This window comes from Passer domesticus, chromosome 1 (assembly GCF_036417665.1).
Source record: "Passer domesticus isolate bPasDom1 chromosome 1, bPasDom1.hap1, whole genome shotgun sequence".
In the NCBI taxonomy this organism is placed as follows: domain Eukaryota; kingdom Metazoa; phylum Chordata; class Aves; order Passeriformes; family Passeridae; genus Passer; species Passer domesticus.
In genome coordinates, this window is record NC_087474.1 from 138,053,936 (window position 1) to 138,080,621 (window position 26,686).

Sequence of the window (26,686 nt, forward strand, 5' to 3'; positions counted from 1 at the left end):
GTTTATTTAAACTCTTTACACCTCCCAAGATATTAAAACTTTTGAAGCTGCTCTGAGAAGTGTAACATTTCAGTGGCTTGTGAGAGTTTTATAGAGGAGCTAGGGAAATAGTTTAGTTATTTGTTGTCTGGTTTTAAGATTGAAGTAAAAAAATATGCACATACAGCATTTACTTAGGGTATTGAGGTTTCTGAGGCACTTCAGTATTTTTCATGCCTTAGGGTGAAAGCATTTAATGGATTTTTGTTCTTTTATGATGTTGAAGAGTGAAAACTTTCTGTATCCTGTCTAGTGTTTCCAATAAGACTTGAAAGCAAAGATAATAGGGTAAAGGTGGCAGTATGAGCTTTTTATAGCCTGGAAAAAAGGCTCTGGAAAGAGTCATGAACTATTGATACTATCTCAAAAGAGGCTTGGCTTGTGGCTACCGCCGATATTCCCTGTATGTTTTGGAAGAAATTAGGACAAGGGACATCTTAAAAGTCAGAGGGAATTATGATTCTAAAATAAACATTAGTATCTGTAAAAGAGTTGGATGTTGCACTACAAGAAGATGTCATGGCAACAGATTTTCTGGAAAACTTCCAATGGAGTGTTAGTAAGGACTGACACACTCCTGGACCCAAGCCAAGACTTGCAATTCTGTGCAGGAATTGGAACTCTCTCTGAAGAACTGCATCTTTCTTACAAAACCCTACTTCACAACCTTTCAGGGGAACAAGTGGAAAATGGCATCACACCCAACTGAAACTGTTGAGGAACTTTTGGAAGACAGATGTTTTTTACGATGCATTGTTTATCACACACTCATACTCATTCTTAAGAGTGTTTTGCAGGAAAAGAAAGGACTCCTGGTCAGGATTTCAGTTTATTCAGCTCCCAGGTATTAATGGATTTCCCTCTTTTTCCCCCTGGGCCTTGCTAAATATCACTTTTCAGACTGTCAGACTCTGCAATGAAGCCAGAGATTGAGACAAACTGGGTGCATTTACGCCTGGAACACTGTGTAACTGTGTATTGGAATTATGACTTGCAGCACAAGAGCTTCAAGATCAGTCTTTTAAGACCAGTTTGGACATGCCCAGCTGTTAATCTTTAAACTGATTCTGTCTAATTGAAAGTGGTTCTGTCCTCTAGTCTTCCCTTGGGAGAAAATGAAAGAGGGAGGGAAGCAAAACAAAGTAAGACAAGAATGCATTCACAGGCACCACATGCTGCACCAGTTCCAGCTGACAATACACACTGACAGTGCTTCTGAGCAGAGTGTGTTATCTTCCTGCTTGCTAACTGAGAAAGAAGAATGATGAAGTGGCTTCAGCTACAGAACTAGAATTTCAACATTAAGGATTTTATTCCTGGCTGTGTCTCAGGCTTCTTTGTGATCTCAGATGACCACTTTCCTTTCTTCGTCCTTGTTTGGAATGAGGACAAGCATACCTTCTTGCATCAATATCTCTGAAATCTTAATCCACCGTGACAACAAGATTCCTTTGGGCCCCATAATGGAGTTATGTGGGAGATTGGGCTTTTGTGATATAAAGGATTCGTAGTCTGGTCTCTTCAGATCGCAGATACTTTTTGGGAAGATAGACTTTTGACAGTTACCTTAAAGAGTATTTGTAAAGCAGTTTCAAATGATAAAAAGATAACGTCAAAGATGAATTTCAAGTAGTTTCCTATGACATGAATAGGTTAAACTGCAATTGTTTTGTGCTGGATTGTTGGGTTTTTTCCTAATCTATGGGGTATTATTACTGTTTTTAATGGAATGTTTTTGCCTTACTAGGAATTTTACAATGAATTGGCTCCTTTGTCAAGAATCTCTTCAGGCACCCTCCCAAGACTTTTTTTTGCGACTAACACAATCATCACTGTTGCCTTTTTATATTTTAGTATTAATTATCTGCCTTTTTTCTGTAACTCAGGTCATTTTTAGGAGAATTTGGTAAGTAACTTGTTTATGTGAAAAGTAAGTTAAAAATAAAAGGTTTCCTGGATGCCTCAGGGAATGGTTTGTTGCTCCAAAGTTTGTTTTACTATTGAACTTGTCAGGGTGTGAGCACCAGTGGGAAGGCCCACCAGAGCCTCCTCAAGAAAAGTCCTTTAGTGAGGAGGTTCTTGAGCATCCCTCCTGTCAGGACAGGGAGTTGTCATTGGTTTGTTTCCCTGCAGGTGCAATTCCTGCTGAGCTCTGGCTAGTGTTTGCTGATGTGTTTATGTCTTCCCACTGACAGAGAAAGATGCTTTATCTGTAATTCTCCTTCCAACAGCAAAGTTATCTAATTGTTGCTAGAATTTGGTTTTCTGTTTTGGATTTGGGGTTTTTGTTTTTTTTCCAAGTTTACATGTTGAGAAGGATGAGATGAGTGGAGCTGAGAGGGCTTTGGATTTCTAATGCTTCACTGTTGGTTTTTTAAAACATTTGTTTACTGTGATAAAGTCCACTAGCCTTTGCTGCTTGGAACAGAACTGAAGTAAAACGGACTCAATTAGTTTTAGTTCCACAGTGATTCACAGTTCCCTCAAGAGAAGGGGTAGTGGAACTGTCTTTGTAAAAAGACTAAGAATACCAACAATATAGATCCTAGCATAACTTGTCTTGGAAATTCAGTGGTTAGGAAATTATCTCTTCCTGGTAGGAGATGAATGGTGTAACTTCTCAGATACTGGAACAAATTTCTCACTTGTCTGCAGCAAAAATCAATAGATTTATTTCAAGGATGAAGGCTTCTAACAGATAAAGATTATGCTGCTGTAAATGAAAATGTTTGTCAGGTTGGACGTGTGATAGGATATTCAGAGCAAATTTCTTATTGTTTGCCAGTGGTTGAAGTAACTATTTATTACTTTGTAATGAGCAGTGACTACATTATGTCCAACACCTTTTTAAAGAAAATCTTAAAAGAAACCTTTTCCTTTCTCTTTTTAAATTTTTGAATCATTTAATAATCTCAAAATATTTTTTCTCATTTTCATAAGGAAGCTTATTATAAAAATGTAAACAGAAATCACATCATGATAGAAGGAATTGTTGTCTATTCTGTGCCTTGCTATGTTAGTAGAAAACCTTTCACTGCAAGATTTTGGCTATGATTTTTATTTATTATATATAATTAGAATTTATAATAATGTGACTAAAAGCTACTTTTGTTGTCTTTGTTGTACACACATTCCATACACAATTATCATCCTACAGATTCCATAATTCTTTACCATGCTAATGGGATGAAGGAATTTAAAATGCATGTTCAGCATGATTTGTCTAAATGTTTGTAGAGTGTACATGCTCTTAAATTAGACTGTCTCTTGGTGCTGGATTACCTTAAAGTAAGATTTGTGGTCATAAGCAGTGATCCCATTGTATTAATTGACAGCCATTGCTCCAGAGAGGTTGCAATCTAAATCAAGGGACAGTGGGTACTGACAGATCATTGATCAAGTACAAAAAGCAAGCAAATAGTGCAGCAATATTATATGCTGTGATATGGAATTATCTCAGTGCACTGCTGACTCAAAAGTATTTTTATTGGCACCTTTTCCTGGGATAATATCTGAATTAAGTGATGTCTCATTTTCTCCAACTGCAGTGGTGAACCACTGAAAGAGACAGTTAAACTTGAGGATGGTCGAATTGGAGAGAGGCCAGAAATAGTTTATCATGTAATTCACACAATTTTGCTGGGTTGTCTAGCGATGTGTTTGGAAGGGTAAGTCTGATTTTGATGTATCTCTTTTGAAAGCAATAGAGTTCCTTACTGGACATGATGCACTGTTTACTCCTTTAAAATCACCCTTTTTCAGAAATAATGTTGGCATATAGTGATGCTACTTAGGAGCAGTCAAAGATAATTTTCATTATAAGTTGCATATGGTTATATGAACACTTGTACTTGGTCTCTTTAACTTCCAAGCCTTAATGCAGCCACGATCCAAGATATTAATTGAATCACATTTTAATCACTTTCTTTATGGTATATAAGTGTAGAGCTGTGCTGCAATTATTTTTAGCAAGAATACGTGTAGTGTTTTGATGAACAGAATAGTGCTGGAATATTGGGACATGGAAGATTTCTTATCCATCTTCTTGTGTGTAGGCTACCACAAAGTGTACTTTTGCTTGACACATAAAAGCAGTAGCAGAACCAATTTCAAAAGTATTGTGTTAGTCCTTAAAGCTGGAGAAGCTGATGTTTAGAAGATGTTGTTGTTCTAATCTTGTTTCTCAGCTTAATCAGCTTGACGATGTCAGGTTGTGTTTTTATTAGGCTCCTCATCCTAAAATCTAAGTATTCACAAATATTCCTTAAAGTGAGCAGACTGTTGTCTTGTTCTGTAGTTTTTCTAAGTTAACTAGTCTACCCTTAAGAGTTAATTAAATATTTTCCTTTCCTTTCCTTTCTTCTGGAAGTCCCTAATAGAACATTGTCTGTACACCTTAGCTGATTAGCTGCTTTTTATTCCTTGTTGGCTGGAAAACCAGCCAAGTGACTTTACCATTCTCTTTGTTTTTCTTTCATCCTCCCCTGAACTCTGTGAAGGATTTTGTCATCTTTTACCTTGGATCTTGCTCCTCCATCTCACAGCAGATAATCAGGTGCCAGCTCTTCTGCTAGAGATTTCCTTGGTTTACCCTCCAGTACCATCAAAGCTGACCTCAGATTGTTTGAACATCCAGACTGTGTCTGACATAAGAAAGAGATCTGAATGTTTTTATAATAGTTTGAGTACAGAAGCATACACAGGGTCCCAACTAAGTTATTGCAGTGTTTTTCAGAATGAAATATCTATGGACACCTTATGTTTGTATGCTTGCTGCATTTGGTGTGTGTTCTCCTGAACTTTGGATGACGCTTTTCAAGTGGCTTCGACTGAAAGCTGTGCACCCAATACTGCTGGTGAGTTGCTGTTGCCAAAGTCTTGGAAAATCCAGCTAGCAAGTATATAGCTTTGCAAACAAGAAGTACCTAAAACCCATGAAAGAATTAATGAAAACAGCAGGTTGTTCTGTGAGCAGTGGATTGCATATGGTCTGCTTTTTCTGTCTTTTCTTCTTAGTATCACTTGTTCTCAGGTACCTGGTGATAAAGTTGCATTCACACTACAGTCTTTTCTCATAAAAAAGCACAGCTGTCTTCATCTCCCTTTCACTCTTCTCAATTTCTTTTAGCAAATATTTGAGACCTCAATCTCTCTTTCATATCTAGTTGGGATTGGTCAAGAAGGTCATGCACTTTTTAGGAGGAATGCAGGAGAAAGAGAACTGGTGCACAGGGAAGGCATAAGCTTTGTTTCACTGAGAAATGGGTCTTAAAATGGTGTAGTAAGGTGAATTTAACTGCTAAGAGTAAAACTGCTTCATAAGAAATGGTAAGTTGAATTGTTTTTTATAAGATTAGTTGATGTATGGCCATTATAGAGAAGTGTGACTCAAGATAAGCTTGTGTTAAAGAGCAAACGACTCCCCTACTTCCAACCCTAGCTTTATTCTCAATATGATAAGAGTTGCTTTCTGTGATTTAGCAGCTTTGTGCATTGGTTTTACTAATAAAATAGGAATAGGATATTGCTTATCCTAAATTCAAGAGGCTTATAGAAATAAATATACTTAGAGGTTCATTATGTTTCCTGTGGAAATACCATACAGTGCTATATCAGAAACATTGACTGTGTTCTTTCAGTCAAGGGGTAACAATATGTTCAGGTACATGGTAAGCACATTCTTTTATATACTTCATGTTTTCTGTGATGTCGACCTGCTTTTTTGCTATTGATATAGTAGATGTGTTAGTAGCTTAATATCAAAGGAATGCCTTGTGTGCATTCCTTACCAAATGTTTTCTGTACCATAGAACCTATTTTCTCCTTCTTGCAAAGCAAAAATTGTATCAGCTAGAATGATGGTATGCTGAGAGATAGGTTTCTGTGTCTTGCATATCAATAATGCTAATCTGAACAAGGTCAGAGGTTTGAAATGCTTGTTTTTTTCCTTTCTCATAGCATTTGAATGCGAGGTGTTTACCTTCTTCTGTTCCCTATGTCATGTGCACATGGTATCATTGTTACTTGGGAAGTAATTAACTGTCCCTAGAATTTATGGTAAAGTTTTTATGAGTCACATGAAGCCTTCCATGCTAAATTAGGCATGGAAGTTTTTTGCCTGGTAGAAAACAGTTTCACCTACTGTCATTCTTAAGGTTTCAGGCATAAATATTGCTCACTGTATGAGCAGAATCAACGACACCTCAATGCTGGAAAAGGTGCATAATCCATTTTCTCTAACGTGTACTTTCTAGGCTCTTATTCTGAGTATGGCAGTTCCCACTATAATTGGATTCAGCTTGTGGAAAGAGGTAAGAAAAGTACCTTTGTGGAGTTTTCTTTTTATGTAGGCACATTATGAGTCAAAATGATCAGCAAATATGATGAAATGTACTCAGTGAAATTAAATATATCTGATGAAATTGAAGCTGTCATTCATTGAAAATATCTTTAATTAAAAGAAAAACACTTCAATTTTTTGGTATAAGGTATTTGACAATTTAATTTTTTAATGATCGCTTATTGTAATTAAATTTAAATGAAGACTTTATTATATTCAGCTGTTAAGCTTTGGATGTATCAACTGACTCAGCAAAGAAAATACTTCCAAATGAAAACTCAGTATATTGAAAACTATGTTGCCTCAATCTTAGTTTTAGTGAAAAGGAGTAAAGTTAGATGAAGTAAAATAACAGGAGGCCATATGCAAATAAACTGAAAAGTTCCCATCAAATTATAATGGAGTTAAATTCTTTGTGCAGACCATTGTGTCGAGGTGTGTACCTATTACAATACAGGGAAGAAAAGACACAGATGTTTCCATATTTAAAATGAATACTTAGTTCTTTATTGCAAGTCACAGACAGACTGGGGGTAGAGTATTTGGAAATTATTTTCTAAGCTTCTGTGAGTGCAAAAAGTATGTGAAACGTCTCATGAAGTGTAATCCTCTGCTATACTGGCACAGCTTTAAAATAGTTTGGATAGTCTGAAAATTCATATATAGAAGCTGGTCTTGCCCAACAGTATTTTAATGGATTTTGTAACATCTATCTTACATTGCAACCTAATTTTCTATTGTAGCCTGACTTTTTACACGTTTTTGATGGAGCAATGGATACTGTTTGTAAAAAAAGCTAGAGTTGCTCAAAAGAGTTATGAAATCTATTACAATAGAGGAAACTAATTTAGTTATTAACCAAGTAATTCCTTTCCAGATTATTTTAATGAAAGCAGTGTGGGGTTTTAGACTCTAGAGGGCTTCATCCATTGCTGATCCAGCTTCTGCTTTTAAGCAATGGTGAACAGTTTGTTCTCCAGGCTCATAACTCATCCCTGAGGTTGGGAATGTTGATTGGAAGTAACAGAGCAGCAAAATTGCCTTGAGACTCCTAATCTGTTACCATGGCTATAAAAGGCCAACTTATAGCTCGGCATCTTTTTGCTTGGCTGCCTTCTGACTGTGTCTGGCATAGTCCCTCCTCTGATTAAGTTTTCCAGGTGCTGTGATTGATGAGTGAGGCAGGTTCTCCTTGGGGTGGCAGTAGCAGTTCCTCTTTCCATCACTCTGTTCTGGGAATAGTTCCAGTGTATTTGTAACAGCAGTGCTGTTTGTCCCTGACACAAACCTATGGCAGCTGCTCTTATGCTGCTTGTAGACTGCTGTCACTTGACAGCTGAGTTGTCCAGTTGGACAATGGGGGTGGAAAGTCCTCAGTTAAAGGCAGGCTCCCACTTGTAACTGTCTGTCCACTGTGGCTGTCCCAAAGTAAGTTGTCTCTTTAATCTGGCTGAACCTCTAAACTTTGTTCTTTTCCAAAAGAGCTGACATCCAGTAACTTTCACTTAGCATTTACAACAGCATGTACATGTACCTGTTCCAGCCCCTCAAGGCTGGCCAGTTTCCAGCCATGGCCTTTTCAGATAAATGCACCAAATGGCTCAAGGACTTACAAAATGTCCCATCTTAATAAAGAAGGACCTCAAACTTGACAGGGTAGGGAAGCCATGATGCAGGGTTGCAAGCTGGCCTGGTTTGAAAGAGGTGGCATTCAATCTCAGAGAATCCCTCCTTTTCCCAAAATGTTTTTCAAGAGCCTAAACTGAGATGTCCCACTTCATGCAATGTAATGTGCTCTTCTTCACTGCAGTGATTGAAGTCAGAAGCAAATCTGGGCCCGTTACCAAGGTCTTCTAGGAAATTTCTTCCCTCCTGTCTTCCTTGCATAACACCTTTCCATCAAGTCACAATAGTCCAATCATTCCTGCTCAAGCAGATTTACCATGAGGGATTTATCATCTTCTTGGTTCAGTGCCCTTATTTGTAGACATTTGCATATGACCACCTGAACTATGGTTTTGATGCATTTAGGGCCACTTGATGTTGATGAATGTTATTGCTGCTACTTATTTATTTATTTTAATTATAAGTATTCTAATGAAATAGAGAGAAAGATGAGAACTTCTGTTTAACATACTTATTTTGGAGAGGGTCTCCTGCTGTCAGGTAAGTAAATGGAAGCTGAGTTTTGCAAAATATTCGAGCAAAAGTAGCAGTCAGGGGGAAAACTGTTGAAACCCATTTCTGTTGTGTCACTTAAGGCCTTAATGTAATGAGATGCTCTATAGATAATTTTTAAACTGTAAGTAACCAAAAACATTTCCATCAGTTTTTCCCTAGAATAATGACAGAGCTTACAGAACTGCAAGAATTCTATGATCCTGATACAGTAGAACTTATGACATGGATAAAGTAAGCATGAAATCCAACATTTCTATTTTACTGCTTTTTGTAAGGGTATTTTTATCTCAGCAGTTTGTACAGCTACCTCTGTCAAGCTGGGTTTTCCCTTGGTAATTATTCAGTGATGCATGGGGGAAGAAGTTTTGTATTTTAAGTTTGGTATTGTTCCCATAAAAGAAACAGGAGTTTATCATGGATTACAAGAGAAGATCCTGGAACACAGAAGCAAGTCATGTTTAATGTCATTGCAGACCTAGTTTCCAAATAGAGGTGGAGATCTTAGATCTTGCTAACATTTCATTAGATTACAGGATTCATGTAGATTGTAATGCCAGTGGTGGACAAAAACCTGCAATGTTATGTGCCTGAGCCAGTAAAATGAATTGCCTGAATGTGAGGATTTAGAGACTTTTGTCAGGATACATGTGTTATTCAGACTTCCCCTTTGACCACAGTGGCTATGGAGCTACCTTATACAGCTCATACTGAACATATACACAGCTAATACCAAGTCATTTTCACAGATTTATTTGCCTTACCAATAAAGGTTTCAGAATTGCATTCTGCCTCATTCAATTTAACTTCAAGCTGTGTCATTATATGCTTTTCTGAAAATTAGATCCCTTGTGTTCAGATAACTTAGCTTTACCTGTATTTTTTTAGAATATTGCTTTCTGTATTTATGTAGTCTTTAATGTCAACCTGTTTGTCTTCACAAAAGGTAAGGCTGGTAATTAGTGTTGCAGCCAATTTCTTCTTGCTGTTGTAGTAGTGTATGTTGTTTGTCACTGCTGTAGCTCTTCAAGGCAGCAAGTGGAATAATGCCAAGTACCTAATGGCTTTTATGTTAGCCTGCATATACTTCAAGTGCGTAATTAATCATGGTGAATTTCATTGAGATTCACTCAGCTACGAGCAATTTGACTACCCTTATCTGTAGCAGCTGTTCTTATTTTTAAGGAAAATAAAGATTTTTTTTTTCTCATGGATATACTTAAGTTATCCACATTGAAATTTTAATTCAATGTCATTATTACAGTATATTTTCTCAGTCTTCTCTCTGATAATATGAACTTAATTTGAATTTTCTCTACAGAAGTTGCTAAAGTCTGTAATATAGTGTGACAATGACTGTATTCTTTCACTATTACAGAAATACAAATAGTAAAAAAATTATACCAAACCCAGAAACATGATTACTGTAGACATTATTCTGTATGCTGACATTATTTTCTCATAGATGATGAAATACATGATCAGAGCTTACATATGAAATACATAATAGAGATCAAGTTACAACAGTCACAGATCATTCCCTTACAATCATGTTGTTTCTCCTTCTACCTACCCTCTCTCCCAAGCTTGTTTTGTCACGAGTTGGCAACCATTCAGAAAAGCAGGACTTGGATCCATTCCAGCACCACTCTGAATGGTGCTCTGTGGATTGCAAGGAGGGGAGAACAACCATCAGCCCTTGCCCCAGCAGGAACCCCTCCTCTCAAACTCTGATTGCTGCAGGTCTGTGCTTTCCCTGGCCAGGAAAGTACTGCCACAGCAACACCATCAGCAACTGTAATGAGACCCCAATGATATCCTCACCTACTCCAGTTCATTCTGCAGCACCCTCACAGATGCTACAGTGTATGAAGTTGTTCTGTTGAGTGCATCCAGTACTCAGAGTGTGTGTTGGTGTTGCTTTTGCAGGCGCCAGGCTCCTGTGGCTGCAGTGTTTGCAGGCAGCCCACAGCTCATGGGTGTGATTAAGCTCTGCACAGGATGGATGGTGTCGAGCCTGCCTTTGTATAATGATGATGATCTTCTGAAAAGAAATGAGAATGTAAGTATCCAATTCCATAAATGTGACATCTCACAGGAACTGTCTTCCTCTTCACCCAAATGTGATGTAAAAAAAGTTTAATGTATTAGAAGGGAGGAAGACACAGAAGTCCAGTGGACATGGAAGGGATTATCAAGTATATTATCAGTGCTTCACTCTGCACAGAAACAAATATCAGAATATTGTTTCTGAAGACTTTTCAGGCCTCTTGGAATATGTAAGATGAGAACTTGCCATCATCAGAGACAAATACTTCCCATTCAGCTGGCCATTGTCTCACTGTTTTGGAGATTTCAAAACCAAACTTATTTATAGCTTGATGTGTACATATAGTTTGTCATTGCAGATAGGTCATTGTTGGGGAGTGTATGTGTCCCAGTATTTAAGGTATCACTGATTCTTGCATTGCATGAACATGTTTTCTTAATTTATAGATTTATCAGATCTATTCCAAGAGGTCAGCAGAAGATATTTATAAGATACTCACATCTTACAAAGCCAACTTTCTGGTTATTGAAGATTCAATTTGCAATGAAGTGGGACCTGTAAGAGGATGTAGAGTTAAAGATCTGTTGGATATTGCTAATGGTCATGTAAGTATTGGTGAGAAAAAATAAATACTTGAATGCATAAATAATTAAATTGAAAATAAATCTTATAATGCTGGTCTTATTTTTCTCATTGTAATTGACATATAGACAAAGACTCAGGTTTTAAAAGTGATCAGTTAAGTTTTGGATTGTCTGTTTCTTAAACTTGTCATCTTACCTAATACTAATAACTGCTCTAATCCCTCCTAACAGGAGTATCTTGCTGTGCTGCTTTTCTGACAATCATTAAATACCATTTAACTATATAGAAATGATCAAGACTGACACCTGAATAGGTTGTCACAAAAGCAGTGAAGTCCTGCCTCAGAAGGCATTCTTTACTAGCTTTGAAGATGAAATTCTAGAATGAATAAACTGAGTTCTTCTAAAACTCTGGCTGGGATGAGGACCAGCCTGCCATTTAGTTCAGTACAGAGTGGTTGGTTCTGATGAGGGTGCAAGTCTATTCAGTTCAGCCTTGCAGATAGGTCAGCACACCAACAGATAGTTTAAACCACATCTGCTAGAAAGATTGGTTGAATAAACTGCACCATGAATGCTGCTTCAGTCATTGATGTGTTCTGTCTCTTTGGATGTTGGTAGTGCTGCTCTTGCTGCTTAAGTAGGGAGTAAGATGGGGTTTAATAAGGTGATCTCACTGTCACTTGTTCTTTGGCTTCCTGGAAATCCAGCAAAAATTTTGGTTTTAGAAAGGCAGGAAGCGGCCTTAAACTCACTTAGAGTTTCATTGCTTATTCTCAAGTCAATAGGAAAGAGGGAGTCACCTCTCAGCAATATAGGAGTGCTATGTTATTAGGGGATTACTCTATATTTCCCCAGAAATCTACAGCTGGTGTCAGTTTCACTTCTAGGTTTCATAACTACTTTATCCATGAAGGATATTGTCTCCATTTTTCTATTAACTTCCTTACCATTGCTGAAATCTTCTTATTTCTTTCCTAGTCTTGCAGCTAAAGTCATGTATGCTGTGATTATTCCAGGATATATCCAATATACTGTACCATAACTAAGTGTGTGTGTCTGAATAACCTCCATGCATGTTACCTCAGTTTCTTCTCAGATCTGTGTTTGCATGAGTGAGTTCCTGTTTCCTCTTCACACTTAGGATCTCCACTGGAGCAATTAACCACAATTTCTGGATTCCATGCCCTCATACCCCTGCATCTCTCATCTCCATGCTTCCTGCATGCTTCTCTCTCGTACATAAGCTTGATAATCCTTCTTGTGGTTTTTGTTGTGGTTTTTGTTGTTGTTGTTGTTTTGGGGGGAGTGGTTGGTTTGGGTATATTTGGGTATTTTTCAGAAAACTGACATAATTTGTTCTGTAAAGTTAATAAAGTGTATTGTCTCAGGAAGCTTTAAACAAATCTCTCAGTTTGCTTGCTAACAAAATTTGTTTAAGCTGTATTGGTAGATTATCAAGATACTCCAAAGTAGAGGAAGCTAGTGAATACAAAATTGGAGACTGCAATGCAGCGTTTACTTACTCCCAAAGTAGGTGAGACAGTGGACAGACAGTGTGTTGACAGGTCTGTGGATGTGTTTTGAATTGCTGTGTTTAAGAAGATAAGTACTACTTTACAGCTTGTGCTACATCCTGTAGTCCTAGTCCAATATCTTGTTTCTGACACTGGCTGAGAGCATAGGTTTACTGATAGGGAAGGACAAATGTTTCCCAGCAGTCTGTTGCCCTAGGACTGTAGCTCAGGGCAATTATCTTTGTGTTTGGAAGCCACTGGTGGATTTTTGTTCATGAGTTTGTTCTACCATGTTTTTTTTAAAACCATGTAAATTTGTGGCATCAGAAGGAATAATGAAGGGATTTCTTTAGGGATATCAGACAGTAGATCCTAGAAAGCAGTTTGCTTCCAAGTCACTTGATTGGAATTTGTTGGGAGATGTGTGTGTCTTTGGTCTTTATTAGGTATGTCAAACTTACTTGGCCTGGGAAAGGTAATGGAGATTTTAGTTTTCTTCTTACTGGTGTGCCCTGTGCAGATCAGGTTTGAACTACTGGGTAAAATGGGCATGTGCATAATTTCCACTGCTGTTGTTCTTTATAATGTGAATGAAATACACTGGTTTTAATGTCTGCTATCTTGACAAAGGGATTAATTCACAAAGGCTTTTTTAGGTGGATAAACAAATTACAGGGGAACGTGTTTTCAGTTTATTGGAACTGTACAATGTGGAAATTAAATGTCTATCATAAATGAAATTTACAGAATACAAAAGTTAATTAAATGTACAGAATTACATTCTGTAACCACTTATCTTCAGTACTGTAATTAGGTCTTTTTGTTTCTGACAGGTGGTTTGTGAGGAAGGTGACAACTATGCCTACTCAAAATATGGACGATTTTGTCATGAAATCAAAATGAACTATTCTCCATATGTGAATTATTTCACTCGAGTATACTGGAATAGATCCTACTTTGTATATAGAATCAACACTGTGATATCCTTCCAGTCCTGAAAAAGCATGCAAGCTTCTTTCTGAGGATTGATTGTGAATGAATTTCAGTTGGAAAAGTTCCTTTTGAGCAAGGAAGTCTATTTTTGCAGATAGATGTGCACACATGCAGTGTACTGACAACTTTACCAAACTGAAATTCTTTGATCTACAGATCAGCTGACACTTACACCATCCTTGAAGGAAACGGGAACATTTATCAGTTTTACAGTCTCTACAATGTGCTACAGTCTTCCATGTTTTTACATTTTTCTTCCCATTAGAAATCATCTTAATCTTCATGTAAATGAGATTTCTAATTTTAGTATTAGAAAGTTGATATGCGTAGACTTCAGTAAATACAGAAAAATTATTTAAAGAGCTTGTTTAAGTCATATAGCTTTTAATTTTTAGCAAGAAAGCAATCATTATCCCAAGTCTTTTCAAGTAAGTATTTGGTTTTTTTGTTTGGGGTTGCTTTTTGTTTTATTTTAATTCTTCCTGTCTTCCATTTCTGTGTTTCTCAAACACACATTTATACATCTTATGTGTAGCTATATAGTTTGTATAAATCAAATAAGGAAGATTTTACTTAAACAACACTTCCATAGATTAAGGCACTGATCTCTACATTGTTGTCTCTGTTGTCTACAGAGGCATGTTGGTGGAAATGCTAGGAATTAGACCTAGCAATAGGAGCTGACAAGCTCAGATCTTCAGTTTGGAAAGAATTTGTCTTCAGCATTTCTCCACACTTAAGTGTTTATGTGTGTATGCATAAGTGTGTCTTTCTTAGCAGCCACCAGAATGGGCCAGTATATCACAGTATGCCACACTTGTTTTCAGGCAAGTGTAGCAGGACAGCCAGGTTTGCTACTGAGACTTCTGCACTTCAGTTTCACCACCTGTGTGTGTGCTGGTGCGTGTGTGTGTGTGGGCAGATGGGTGATACTCATTTCATTCAACTTATTATGCAATAGCTATGTTATATAGTGCCATAACTGTCATTTAAAACACTCTAATCACCACCATTAATAAATAATGGTACAGGTGTTCATAGCTATTTTTATATCAATTATGCAAATACACAGGTCTTTGAAAATTTGGCAGTTTTGCTTCCCTCTAAAATTTGTTATATGCCCTTTGCCTCTGCAACTCCTTTTCTTAACAAATTATCTGTTCATCCTGTTTGTTGCTGGCTGATAGACTTTCAAGAAAATCAATGATGTTTTAATTACAGCTCTGGGCCTAAACTTATTGTTGAGAATGGAAACTCCAATAAAAAGTAAAAGTAGCATTGCTTAATGTAGATGTAACTGGACAAAAAGCCAGGACTAAGTTTTGGAAGAAGTTGCTCACCCCATAGGAGTTGTCTGCAGTTACAAATTAATGGAACACCTGGCCCAGAGACCAGTCCATCAGGTATGTGGGAATGATTCTTTGGAGCCCAGATGTCTTTAATAAAAGATCTGGCAAAATAGGATGAATGCTCAGCTGAAAAATCTGCAAACCATTCTGCAAGTGGAAGCTGCAAAACAATCCTTACTGCAAATCGGAGATTTTAACTCTGAAGTTGTTAGGAACTGCAGCATGTTGTTGTATGTGCATGATTCTTTTCTGCTCTGTGCAGATAAACTTGCTTATTTTACACTGACATGTAGTGCTGAGATTTTTTAAAACTTGTTATCACTTTTGGAGTGATTTAAAAGAAAAAAGCTTTATTGTTGTAAAAGCTAACATGTCTGTAATCTGTTTTTTACTTTCAGTTATATTTTTAGGCCTATGAGTCTTGACAGAATGTTAAATCATGCATTTTATTTGAAACCAACATTCAGATAAATCCATCAAATATATGGGGTGTTGTCACTGAGAGAACATTTTTCCATATAACTGAGTTACAAGTTATAAGTAAATATTCCTTCTGGGCATACAGGCATCATGTTGGGGATAGTGTGTACCTGTGTGTCTGCAGAGTGCAGGCTGCATGTATTTGCTTGTGCACAAATGCATGTTTTACTGCACTGGGCTGTTTCAGACTGCTCAGTTGCCATATACCAACCAACACAAGCTTGTGTATTAACTTGAGCTATGGCAGGCCTGCAGGAGCCCCCTCTGCATGTGTGGATATAGATGTAATATTTGGAAGTAAGTATACAATTCCTTTTCCAATTTAGGTTTGTTTGAATCCCTGTCAAGGAATTATGTGTCTGTGTGTTGGTCATTTAATCTCTTGAAGTTAGTGATTCATGAATATCACTTCATATCAGCAATAAGGCATTCCAGGGGCAAACTTCAGGGTTACAGCTGTACTTGGGTAGATGAAGTTGCAGAACTTCTGGCTTCATGCCTTGGATTGCCATGCTGAGATGTAACGTTCAACTGTCCTTGGCTGCGTGTTGTGTTTTACTGCAATGTTGTGTGTGTTGCCATGTAGAACATAGTTTGAACACATACATGTAGAGCACACATATTAAGAAAACCACAAATGAGGCCACCCTCACATCTAAGCAAAACTGTCTTGTAGCACATTGGCCTTTATACATGTTTGAATGAATGAGTTGAACTTTATTTGAACTGTGACATAGTTACTGTTATTAATTTTGTCAAAGTTTGTAAGATGTATTATTGATACTTCAATTGATTCTGTTTTAGGAGAATCATTTAAGATTTTTACCTTGCTTTTTATATTAGAGAAAATTATATTGCAGCACCATTGGCACAGCAGCCTTAAGTAACAGAAGGAGCCTTTTATTTGGAAGAACATTGTGGTTGTTCCTGTAAAAAGGCATAATTAAAGCAAGTGACTGGAATAATCATATCTTACAAAGAAAGTGAATTAATTTCTTATCCAGCCATGGACTAGCAAAAATACTGTCTAAACTCCAGCTTCTGTGAAAAATAATAAGTTCCAGTAATGATAATAAGATATCCCTTAGTGGGACAATAGTGCATAATTACACCAGACTTGTGCAGACAACCCTGGCTTGGTTTTCAACCAGATCACAGGTTTAACTCCCTGAAAGGGTTGTGGGAAAGTTTTACAAATTTTGATCTGCTTTGCTGTAGATGTTGCAATTCAGTTGAAACATGTGCCTTGCAAGCTTTTATTAAACAAAAACCTCAATTCATTTCTTTTTGTGAAGATTTTTTTTTAAATTCCTGTCCCTCTGATTTCTAGAGATTCTGTTGTGTCTTACTATGCCAGCCTCCAAGGATGCCCAAGTGGTGCAGCTGGGATATGTTCCAGTCATCTAACAGCTGTTCACTGGGAAGAATGAGAATTTGAATAACAATTTGTGTGACTTTTCTGCTGGCTTATTTCCTCCTTCACATTTCCACTTTCTGATATACTTGATCTTAGTAAATGCAAAAAGATTACCTTGAAAAAATAAATTAGTATAGTATTTTCAGGCACCCACCTGTTATCCTTAGACTGGTGTATCAAAGTTTGACCAACGACAGCTAAACTAACATACACAGTTTTGTCTTAATCCTAAAAAAATGCTCTTTCACTTCCTGAATTACCACATACTTGAACTCAGATTTGACAGGAGATGGTCGAGGCTAAGGAAAGGTATTTCTGAGCATAAACTTCTATTCATATTATTTAAAAAACATTGATTTCATTTCTTCCAAAGTAAATGGAAATACAGTTTAATACAACACAATCTTAAATACATTTTCCATGGGGGTGGGGAATAAGGAGAAGAGACAAATGTGGAAGAAAGAGGGCCAAAAGGTTTCACAGGCATTGAAAATTCTTCCAACTATTTGCTCTGGTGGCATTACTATATACTGAAAGGTAGAGGCTAGGGACCAGGTCTTGTTCTTACCACCTTATTTTCACTAAGTCATCTTCAAGTGTCCAGACCTTGTGTCATTCCATCAGCTTTTCCATGCAATTCACATGAAAAGGAGCTGCAAGATGAGGTTGCAGGGATTGTAAGGTATCCTTGAAATACTTCTTAAAACCTCATATAACCTGTCCTTCAACCAAAACTCCAACAGGAGAAGGTGTAGGCTGTGCTTGTGAATGTGTGGGCGTGTGCACACATGATGTGTTTGCATTTGTAGGTGTCTGCTTTACTGTTGTGTTTTGGAGATGGAATGAGGAACTGCTCTTATCACTAATGGTGATTGAATTTGTAAGTCTGGTAAATATTGATGGGCAGGTGGACTCTGGAGTACTGTATTGGAGATGAAAGAGAAGCAGAACTTTATTCCAACACAAGCAATATTTCATGTGAAATAATACCTCAGCATGAATCTGCATAATCATGCTTTAATACTCTTTTTTAAACCTAACTGTAGAGGGGAAAAAAGTGGGAATTCTAAGACATGCCTTGTGTGTTATCTTAATCTTTTCTACTTCATCATTACAGCTAAAAAAAACACCATTATGTTGCTGCACTCTATGCCAAATGCAGAGCTAGTGATGCCTAAAGGTCTTCTGAATTGTTTTGTACCTCAACAATGTGTTTAAATGTAATTAATCTGGCAATGGTTTTGGTTTCAGCACAGTTAAATGTATGTATTTCTGCCTTTCAAGTGATGTTTAGGGTTACCTATTTATTTGATGGGACAGAAGGTTTAATGCCTTTCAAAAATTCAAACTTGTTTACTTCACTAATGCAGAGGAATTATTGGTGGTGCTTTACTTGTTAACAGTGATGTTCAGCAGTAACGTATGTGGCATATGGACTTATCTATGTGCAGCTATTTAATAACAAGTCTAAGGAATACAATTCCTGTTATCCTGTTTGTTGTCTTGGACAGTTTTGTATCAAAATGATGTATACATAATAAATATTTTTCTCTTGTAACAAATTCTTTTTCTGTAGAAAAAATATTAATAAAAGCCAAGTCCAGAAAGTATGGATTGTTTGGGGCACAAACCATTTTATCCTGTCAGGATGACTGTGCAGCATGGCTCAAAAGTGTGTCTTGACAGGCAGCATAAACAGTCTTGCAGCTCTTGAGGACAAGCAGCCTGCTCAGACTGGATCCATATGTCGTGCTGACTGTGGCTGCTTGTTGAGACATACTTGTGTGAGGATGAACAGCAAAATGTGAGCTGCTTCATATGGAATTATTGAACTCTGTGACTTTCTCCCTAAAGATCTTCCTACAGCAAGCACGTCACCTGGAAATAAAGTGCTATGCAATGTCAAATGCTTACTGATTTAATTTTTTTAAACCTATTAATGTATTATCTGCCTTGAATTTTTGCAGATCATGATTACATATTTTGGAGCTCTCTATTGTTTTATGCAATATTATTAGTAGGAATCTTTGAATGATTAGTTTGTAATAATTTAGCATGTAATGATACAAAATCTTGATTTGTTTTTTTTTTTTAGTTAAATTCTAAAGACAGTACAAATACCCTACAGAGCACTTCTCCAAAACCAGATCATTTAGAACCTGAAAAAATTATGTATTTACATCTTTAATATATAATGATTCTGAGTTTGAGCATTTGTCAGACTGCTTTGCTTTAGACTGGCTCATCAGGAGATGAGCTGATGTTGAAGTGTCCAAGTTTAGCCATTCAAGCAACCAGGCTTTGTAGTTGCTTAGCTCAAAGGGGAATGGAACTTCCTGGCAGCAGGAAATTCATGTTGGTATCTGTGTACTCTTCTGTGCCTTTATGCAAAACTGAGACTGTGGTTACTAGCTGTGAAACAGAACATTCTATTACATATAATAGAATTTGTATTGGTATAAGTCTATAAATAGGTGTTTTATATGAGTCTGTATCTCTGTACAAAATACATATTCTGTTTATGTTCAATGATTCAGAGGTGTTAGGTAGAAGTAGTGTTGGTTTGGATTATTTTCTACCTAAATAGTGGTTCTGGAATATGTTTGTAGACCTAGTTTCCCAGATTTTCCAATTTTTGCAGTGACCCAGCCTATCATACTTGAACCCCTGTATGCTTTCAGGTTGCTTAGGTAGTAAGTGGACATTTTTTAATGGTGATGAGATGCATCTTGTTATGGATTAAACTGCCTATATACAATATACCAATATTAAGCAATCCTGAGTACTACAGAGCTATTCAGTAGGTTGTAACACACCATCAGTGCATTTACTTTCAGAACCTTGATCAGCTTTACAATGCATTGGCATTTCTGTTGTTTCAGTTACACTGTACTGTCTGCTGTCAAGCCATGACTCCTGCTGGTGCTGTACTGACTGGTAATGGAAAGACCTAAAACATGTTGAGACTGACTTTATTTTTAAACTGCATTGAATACCAGAGTATTCTGTGAGGTGAGGGTGAATGTAAAGTGATGCCTTAAGCTATTCCCTCTGAAGCAAGTTGAAAAAGGACAGGTAAGAATGCAGCTCCGTTCTTCACTGGCTCGTGTTTCCCTCTCTGTGAGACTCTGAGCACAGAGGCTGTGTTCTCCCTGGAGTAGCTGCTGGGTGCCCCTGGTTTCCATGGCTGATCTTACCTCAGTTCTGGGCAGTAAGACAAAATCACTGCAGCAGAAGTGACTAAACTATTTAAGCAGTTTTGGAAAGGTACATTAAAATCAAGCCTGTTTTTAATTTCATTACAAAAACCTCTTTCTGAAACACATGTAGTTCTGAAACACTAATGGTCATTTTTAGCTATTTCAGCTTTGTTAGCACATGGATAAATGCTGCTCCTTTCTTGTTTCCTTTTTTTTTTTTCTTTTTTCTCCCAAATTGGCCCATTTTATGACAATCTGAGCTGTAGTCCAATCTGCTGGCTGCATTCCAGGGGCTTGTCCCAGCTGTGAGGGAGGAAAGCCCTGGAAGGCTGTTGGGCTTGCTGATGTTTTGGCCTCAGAGTGGCAGTACTTAGATTTAGTGATTGCAGTTCACAGTACTCAGTTCACTAGATCAGCTTTGCTTAAGAAGAACCCTAAAACTAAATTTCACTATGATTGTTTGGCAATAGAAGCTGGCACTGTTCTGAAGATATCTGTGTTGGTTTGGACAATATCTAAGGAGGTTATTTATTTGTATTTATTTCTTGTCTATATGGTTTCCTATCGAAGCCAAGAGCCATCTCCACTATCTTTATTGAGAAGTCCTCTTGGATTAACACTGGATCAGGCTCTGTGGATTCTGCTTCAGCTTTGCAGGAGAGACAAGTTCTTTTAGAAAACACAGCTACACTCAACTGTGTTTGCATTTCTTTAAATGGTAGGGTAGGATCTGTGGCCACACGTATCTGTACATCTGTTTTGTTGTCATAAAGGTTTGGTGTAATTGGGTGTCGAAAATAACACAGTTGTGCTACTGAGTATCCACAAGGTGAGTTTCGCTCTGGTTCTGTTCTGTGAGGTGCCCTAAATTCTGGCAGTGGGAGTGACATGCAGGAGAAGCCTGAATTTCCATTGCCAAAATGCTGTGTTAATGTAATAGAAATACATTAAATTCATAGGTGTTCATAGAGTGGGAGGGAATACTGTGAATAAAATAGTAGTTTATATCTGCATCTAAGTGCTTGAATAGAAGAGAATAGAAAAGGTAGTGTGTTCTGCAATGTAGGCTAAAAATGGGAAATTGATTTTGAGGGGATTTAATTTGCTTGTTGAAAGTTGTGTAAGGATGCAGCACACTTCAGAAGAGGGAATGCTGTGCTGTGTCTCCATACAGAGCTAAGCTTGTCCTAAACTGAATGCTTGTTTACATGGTCTAGCTAGCTCATTAAGTGTTTTAAATTAATGAGCCTTCTAGTGCCTTTGTGAAGGAAAGAATTATGGCACAAAGAGCAACCATAGCATACTCAAAGCTTGCTACAGCACATTAACCAGGCATGGATCTCTGGATGCTTTCTTTCATGTTGTTACTGGTCAACCATTCTGTAAAACTCTGATTTTACTTTCTGCCTTCCCAGTCTGAAGTCTTGTATTGTGCCAGATTTTAGAAGCTATCATCCCTTCACCTTGAGGGGGTAAAAAAAATAAAGGTTAACAGCTTCTAATAATGGGATGTGATCTCCCAGCAACTACCTCTCCTTAAAACTGGTAATTCCCTGGGTGGCACAGGTGCAGATCTAGTGGTTGCTTGTCACCTTTGACTGTTGCCTGTAATATTTGACTAAAGACGAGTGAAATGGATTCTGGCTTTCTTGAGCAGAGCTTCACGTCCAGCCTAGATATGTCACCTCTGAAGTTACAACACAGCTGGCAACACCCCTTCCTTCCTAACAACCTTCTGGTAAAACTAGCAAGCCTGTTCGAAGCAGGAAGAGGGAGCATTTCTGATGGAACACCACCTAACACAGTTTGACCAGCTGGATGTGGAGGCTCCACAAAAGGCTGTTCCTGAGCTGTTACTATGTGAAGGGAGATAATAATAAACTCTTGTTCTTGTTTATTAACAAGAACATGCTGCTGGGAACTGGTGCTTGGAGTGATGAGAAAAGGGGTGCTGTTTGCTTTGATGAGCAGTGGTTGGCACTGGAGTGGTCTGGCTTGTATTCACACTTCCATTGATCACAGACTAACCACAGCCATGAGTTCCATGCCCAGATGGTTTTATGCATATTTAGTGGGACTGATGTGTTTGCTCAGTATGGTCAGAAGGACCATTTCTCTCAACAACAGCATGCATTGTTCTTGTCCCAAAAATATTGCATCTGTCCTGAAGGAGCAGCAGCCTGAATGTGCACTTCTGAGAGGCTGTGCTTCCAAGACAAACCCAGCTTATGACAGAGAAGTGTGTCTGCTGGGTGAGAACTACTCTTATGATTCAAGTGTCCCAAGGTCCGTCCTCCTTTATGCAACAGTGGTTTTTTCCTCTGTTTCTTTTATGGTGGTTCCTGTAGCTTGACTGAGTGGATTTTTTTCATGCAGGCTCAGGAGAGGGCTGGAGATTGCCCATTTTCCCCCAGGTCACCCCCTCCAGGGAGTGTAGTTCATCCTGTAGTGTCTGCTCAGCTTGCAGGAGACCTGGAGAGGGAGCAGCTGGATGCATGTGGTGGTTTGCCCCCGCTGAATGCCAGGCACCCACCAAAGCTGCTCTGTCACTCCTCTCTGCAACTGGACAGAGGAGAGAAAACACAACATAAAGTTCACGAGTCGAAACAGGGACAGGGAGAGATCATTCACAGATGACCCTCACGAGCAATGTGAAATGGGGAAAGACGAGGAATTTGCCAAGCAACATTGAGCGCTGTACCACAGAACAGGGGAAGGCGAGGCACTTGCACCTCGGCGCTGCGCGCTTTGCCACGGGCGGGCTCCCCGCTCGACACGCGGGGCGGGCTCGGTCCGTCCCCGCCCTCGGCCGTGAGTGGCCGCGGGCCGGGCCGGGCTGCCCGTGCCGCGTGTGCCCGCGGCGGGAGCGGGGCAGAGCCGGGCTGCGCTCCGCTCGGCGGGATGGGCAGGAGCGGCGGCGGGATGCTCCCGCTCCTGCTGCTGCTGCCGCTGCTCGGCGGGGCGGCGGGGCCGGGCTGCCCCCGCCTGCTGCGCTTCTCCGGGCAGGTGCCCGAGAACAGCCCGGCGGGGACGCGGGTGCGGGGTTTGCGGGTGCCGCTGCGGAGGCTGCTGGGCCCCGGGGAGCCGGCCGGGGAGTGGGCGCTGGAAGGCGACGGCGCCTCCCGCTTCTCCCTGCAGCGGCGGCCCGGCGGCGGCGGGGGGCTGCTGCTTCTCCGCACCGCCGAGCCGCTGGACCGGGAGACGCAGCCCGAGTACGGGCTCCGGCTGCGGCGGCGGGCGGGACGTTCCCCCCGGGAGGCGCTGCTGCGGGTCCGGGTCCTGGACCGCAACGACCACCGGCCGCGAATGCCGCCGGCGCGGCCGCTGGAGGTGGACGAGCTGGTCCCGCTGGGCACGGAGGTGGCCCGGCTCCGCGCCTCGGACGGCGACGAGGGCGCCAACGCGCGCCTCACCTACCGGCCCTGGCCGCCGGGCGCCGGCAGCCGCCTGCTCTTCGTGGTGCCCCGCAGCGGGCAGGTGCTGACCGTGGGCTCGCTGCTGGGGCTGCGCCGGCTCCGCCTCTGCGTGGCGGCTCTGGACCACGGGCGGCCGCGGCCGCTGCGCAGCCCCGCGCGGTGCCTGCGCCTGGCCGTGCGCGGGCGGGGGGCGGCGGGCGGCGCGGGCCGGCGGCGGGAGCCGCGCTCGCTGCCGCCCCCGGGGCCCGGGGCCCGGCGCTACACGGCCCGGCTGCCCCCCGGGGCGCGGGTGGGCGACACCGTCTTCACCGTCCCGAGGAGCCGAGAGCCGGCGGCGGGCGGCTGGTTCGAGCTGGCCTCTCCCGGTGCCGCCGCCCCCGTGGGGGTCGACAGGACGTCGGGGCGGCTCTACCTGCGGCGGGAGCTGCGAGCGGGCGGCCGGGTGGAGGTGCTGGTCAAGGTGCACCGCGGCGGCGGAGGAGGTAGCGGTGCGGGAGGGGACGGGGAGGGCGACGGGATGGGGTCGGTTCTCCCCGCGGCGCTGCCGCGAGTGGGTCGGGATGGCCACGGAAGGAACGGATGGGCACGAAGGGCTGCCCCGAGGGAGGGGGATGCTGGCCAGGCACGGCCGTGCCGGGCATTTGCCATTCGAGGAGGTGAAGCCGCGGTGATGCTGCCCTCCGTGGGGCGCGCAGAGCGGGAGCTCGGTGGGTGGCGTGGGAATGTGCCGGCTCTTCCCCGGTACCGCCCGCAGAGCTTCTGCCTCTTGCCTTTGAAGGAGCAGCTGGAAATGTAGGGAATGGTGTTTTGCTTATGTAGTCTTGTAAGGAATTGCTGTCACAATTTGTGGGGCCAGAGGCGTCTGCTCAGGGGTTAGCGAGCAATTAGGGCCCGGTAAAGAAGGGGCCATGCCACAACAGACAGCTGGTTTCATAGTGGGGGCAGCTAGCAGGGAGCCTCTCCTGCCGCTCTGGTTCTGCTGGAAGGAGCTGGGAAGGAAGAGGTGATGCTGTCCTGGGTGGGCACTTACAGACGGGCAGCTGCAGCCCACCCTGAACAGCACCGAATGATGCTGGGAGTCAGCCACAGCACGGGCGGAGCAGCACACGGGAAGGGAAAGGACTCGTTACAAAATAGATGTCAATGAGCCTAGGACAAGAAAAAGAAAAAAAAATCTGAATCAGGAATCCTAGGAGTTGGTGTAGAGAACTAAATGGAGATACTGTAGTTATATGTCAACAGTTCATATTCTGATGTGTATGTTTTTCCTCACAAGACAGAAAAGAGAATGGCTAGACTTCTAGCCATTGAACGATAAACTTCTTAAACCACATTAGGCTTGAGGTGTGTTATGGTTGCAAGAGCCATTCCTTCCATGTGTTACTTTCATCTTAAAGTAAGATTTAAAGTAAGCGTTTGTAAGTGTGGCTGAGGTCCCTAATAACATAACTGGTTATCATTTGCTTGGGTTTTTTTGTTTTGTATTGTTTGCTTTCTTTTCTTCGATGCTTGCAACTAAAAGAGGGAATACTTACCAATTTACATCAATGAATTTTACAGTCTAGTGCTCAGGAAATGTGAAACATAGAGCTGGGGGCAAAACAAGTGTGTTGAATCATGCCGGGGGCTGTGATCTTCCCCAGACTGCTGTGTGCACTCTGCGAGCCCAGAGCTGCCTGCCTGAGAAACTTACTCTTGCACGAATGGGATGTGTTCTGCAAGTGACAAACGTTTAACATTAGAAAAACTCTGCACAGTATTTCCAGCTACTAACTTTAAACAAATCACCTGATGTTTAAAGTAGAACTTCTCATTCAAGCTAAAGATGGAGCTGGAGAGGGGACACACAGCCTGACTGTCTTGCTAATTTATAATGAAAGCAAATAACCTTGTGAACAGTGTCCAACATATGATTGTGTTGTCCTCTCCAATCTGGTGCACATCATGTTTTTACCACTGTCTGTGTGCTAATAATGTATTGACAACAGATGAGCCTCAGGGAGAAAGGAATTCAATGATCAAGTGGGACAAGGTCATTTAGGCACTCCTTTAAGCTACTTTGAAAACCAAAACTCTCTCATAACTTTGTAAAATAACAAACTTGGGATATTTTTCTGTCTGCTTATTTTACAAAAGTATGGTGAAATGGTGAAAGGATTTGAGCATCCATTTTTTTAATCTGAAGAGACCTGGTGAACTGTCAAAAGTCAAACAGAATTGACTTTGGTCTGTTCCTCATTTCTCCTCATGTCTCTTACTAAATGTAATTAAAAATCACTCACAAAGTAATCAATATTATGGAACATGTGCCAAACTTTTAATAACCTTTTTAATTGAAAAACAAAGCTATCAGACCTTTATTAATTGCCATCTCTTATGTAAAAAACATGAATGGACTTAGGCATTTCACAGGTGCTCCTTCTCCAGGGAAGTGTGTGTCTTGGGGTTTTGGATGCATTTGCCTTTTTTTTTTTTTTTTAAGAAAAAAACAGCTTTTTAAAAAAGAAGCTTTAAAAAAATCAAACAGTAGGTCAGATAGTCACTTAGAGCACAGTTTCCTGCAACAGTAGTCCTAGGAAGACAAGGTATTTCTGGGTGCAGTTGAAATACTGAAATAAACTGAGTGCAGAGTACAGTAACCTTCTGAATCTTCCCAGTTGCTCAGTAGCACACAGAGCAGTGATAGGGAGGGAGCTGCCATCTGTTTTGTGGGGACCCTGTAGCAGGCACTGTGCAAACACAGCTGTTCTCCCCTGGAATATACACGTGCTACGTGGACTGTGCGTCGTAAAGATGTTGGCCCAACTTCTGTGGCTTGTCTTACTTACCTACACAGAGCAGTTTGCATCTTCTTTAGGAATCTGGCAGCCTCCATCTGTCTGTCAAAGCCTTGCTGTTCTGGGCTCTGTGCATGGACAGTTGTGGATTGGACCTGGATTTTAAACAAGAAGTCCCCCCTCTCCTAGATTGCTTTCTTCAATTCACCATTGTTTACACTTTTTGGACCTGAAGCTGCAAAGGTGTCCTTGGTTCTCAGGCTGGAAAAGGATTGTTTTTTCTGACTAAACTGTGAGGAGAACTTGCTAACATTTATATGAAATTCACAGTTACGCACTAAAGCAG

The 26,686-nt window shown here is 40.5% G+C and overlaps 2 protein-coding genes across 7 annotated transcripts in view; both read left to right on the forward strand.

Moving 5' to 3' along the window:
* DPY19L4 (dpy-19 like 4) overlaps positions 1–18,854 on the forward strand; it is a 32,588-nt gene extending 13,734 nt beyond the window's left edge. For both annotated transcript variants that reach the window (XM_064391914.1, XM_064391921.1), the window contains exons 12-19: positions 1,787–1,945; positions 3,588–3,707; positions 4,775–4,895; positions 6,294–6,350; positions 8,709–8,791; positions 10,487–10,619; positions 11,054–11,212; positions 13,542–18,854. In XM_064391914.1, the coding sequence (XP_064247984.1) occupies positions 1,787–1,945; positions 3,588–3,707; positions 4,775–4,895; positions 6,294–6,350; positions 8,709–8,791; positions 10,487–10,619; positions 11,054–11,212; positions 13,542–13,706 (997 nt within the window). In that variant the 3' untranslated portion in view covers positions 13,707–18,854. The remainder of the gene's footprint in view (positions 1–1,786; positions 1,946–3,587; positions 3,708–4,774; positions 4,896–6,293; positions 6,351–8,708; positions 8,792–10,486; positions 10,620–11,053; positions 11,213–13,541) is intronic.
* Positions 18,855–22,984: 4,130 nt separating this feature from the next.
* LOC135282303 (neural-cadherin-like) overlaps positions 22,985–26,686 on the forward strand; it is a 56,084-nt gene continuing 52,382 nt past the window's right edge. For all 5 annotated transcript variants that reach the window (XR_010348554.1, XM_064391940.1, XM_064391947.1 and 2 more), the window contains exon 1: positions 22,985–24,045. Coding sequence is in view for 4 of the 5 variants with exons in the window: in XM_064391940.1 (XP_064248010.1) it covers positions 23,049–24,045 (997 nt within the window). In the remaining variant the exon portion in view is untranslated. The remainder of the gene's footprint in view (positions 24,046–26,686) is intronic.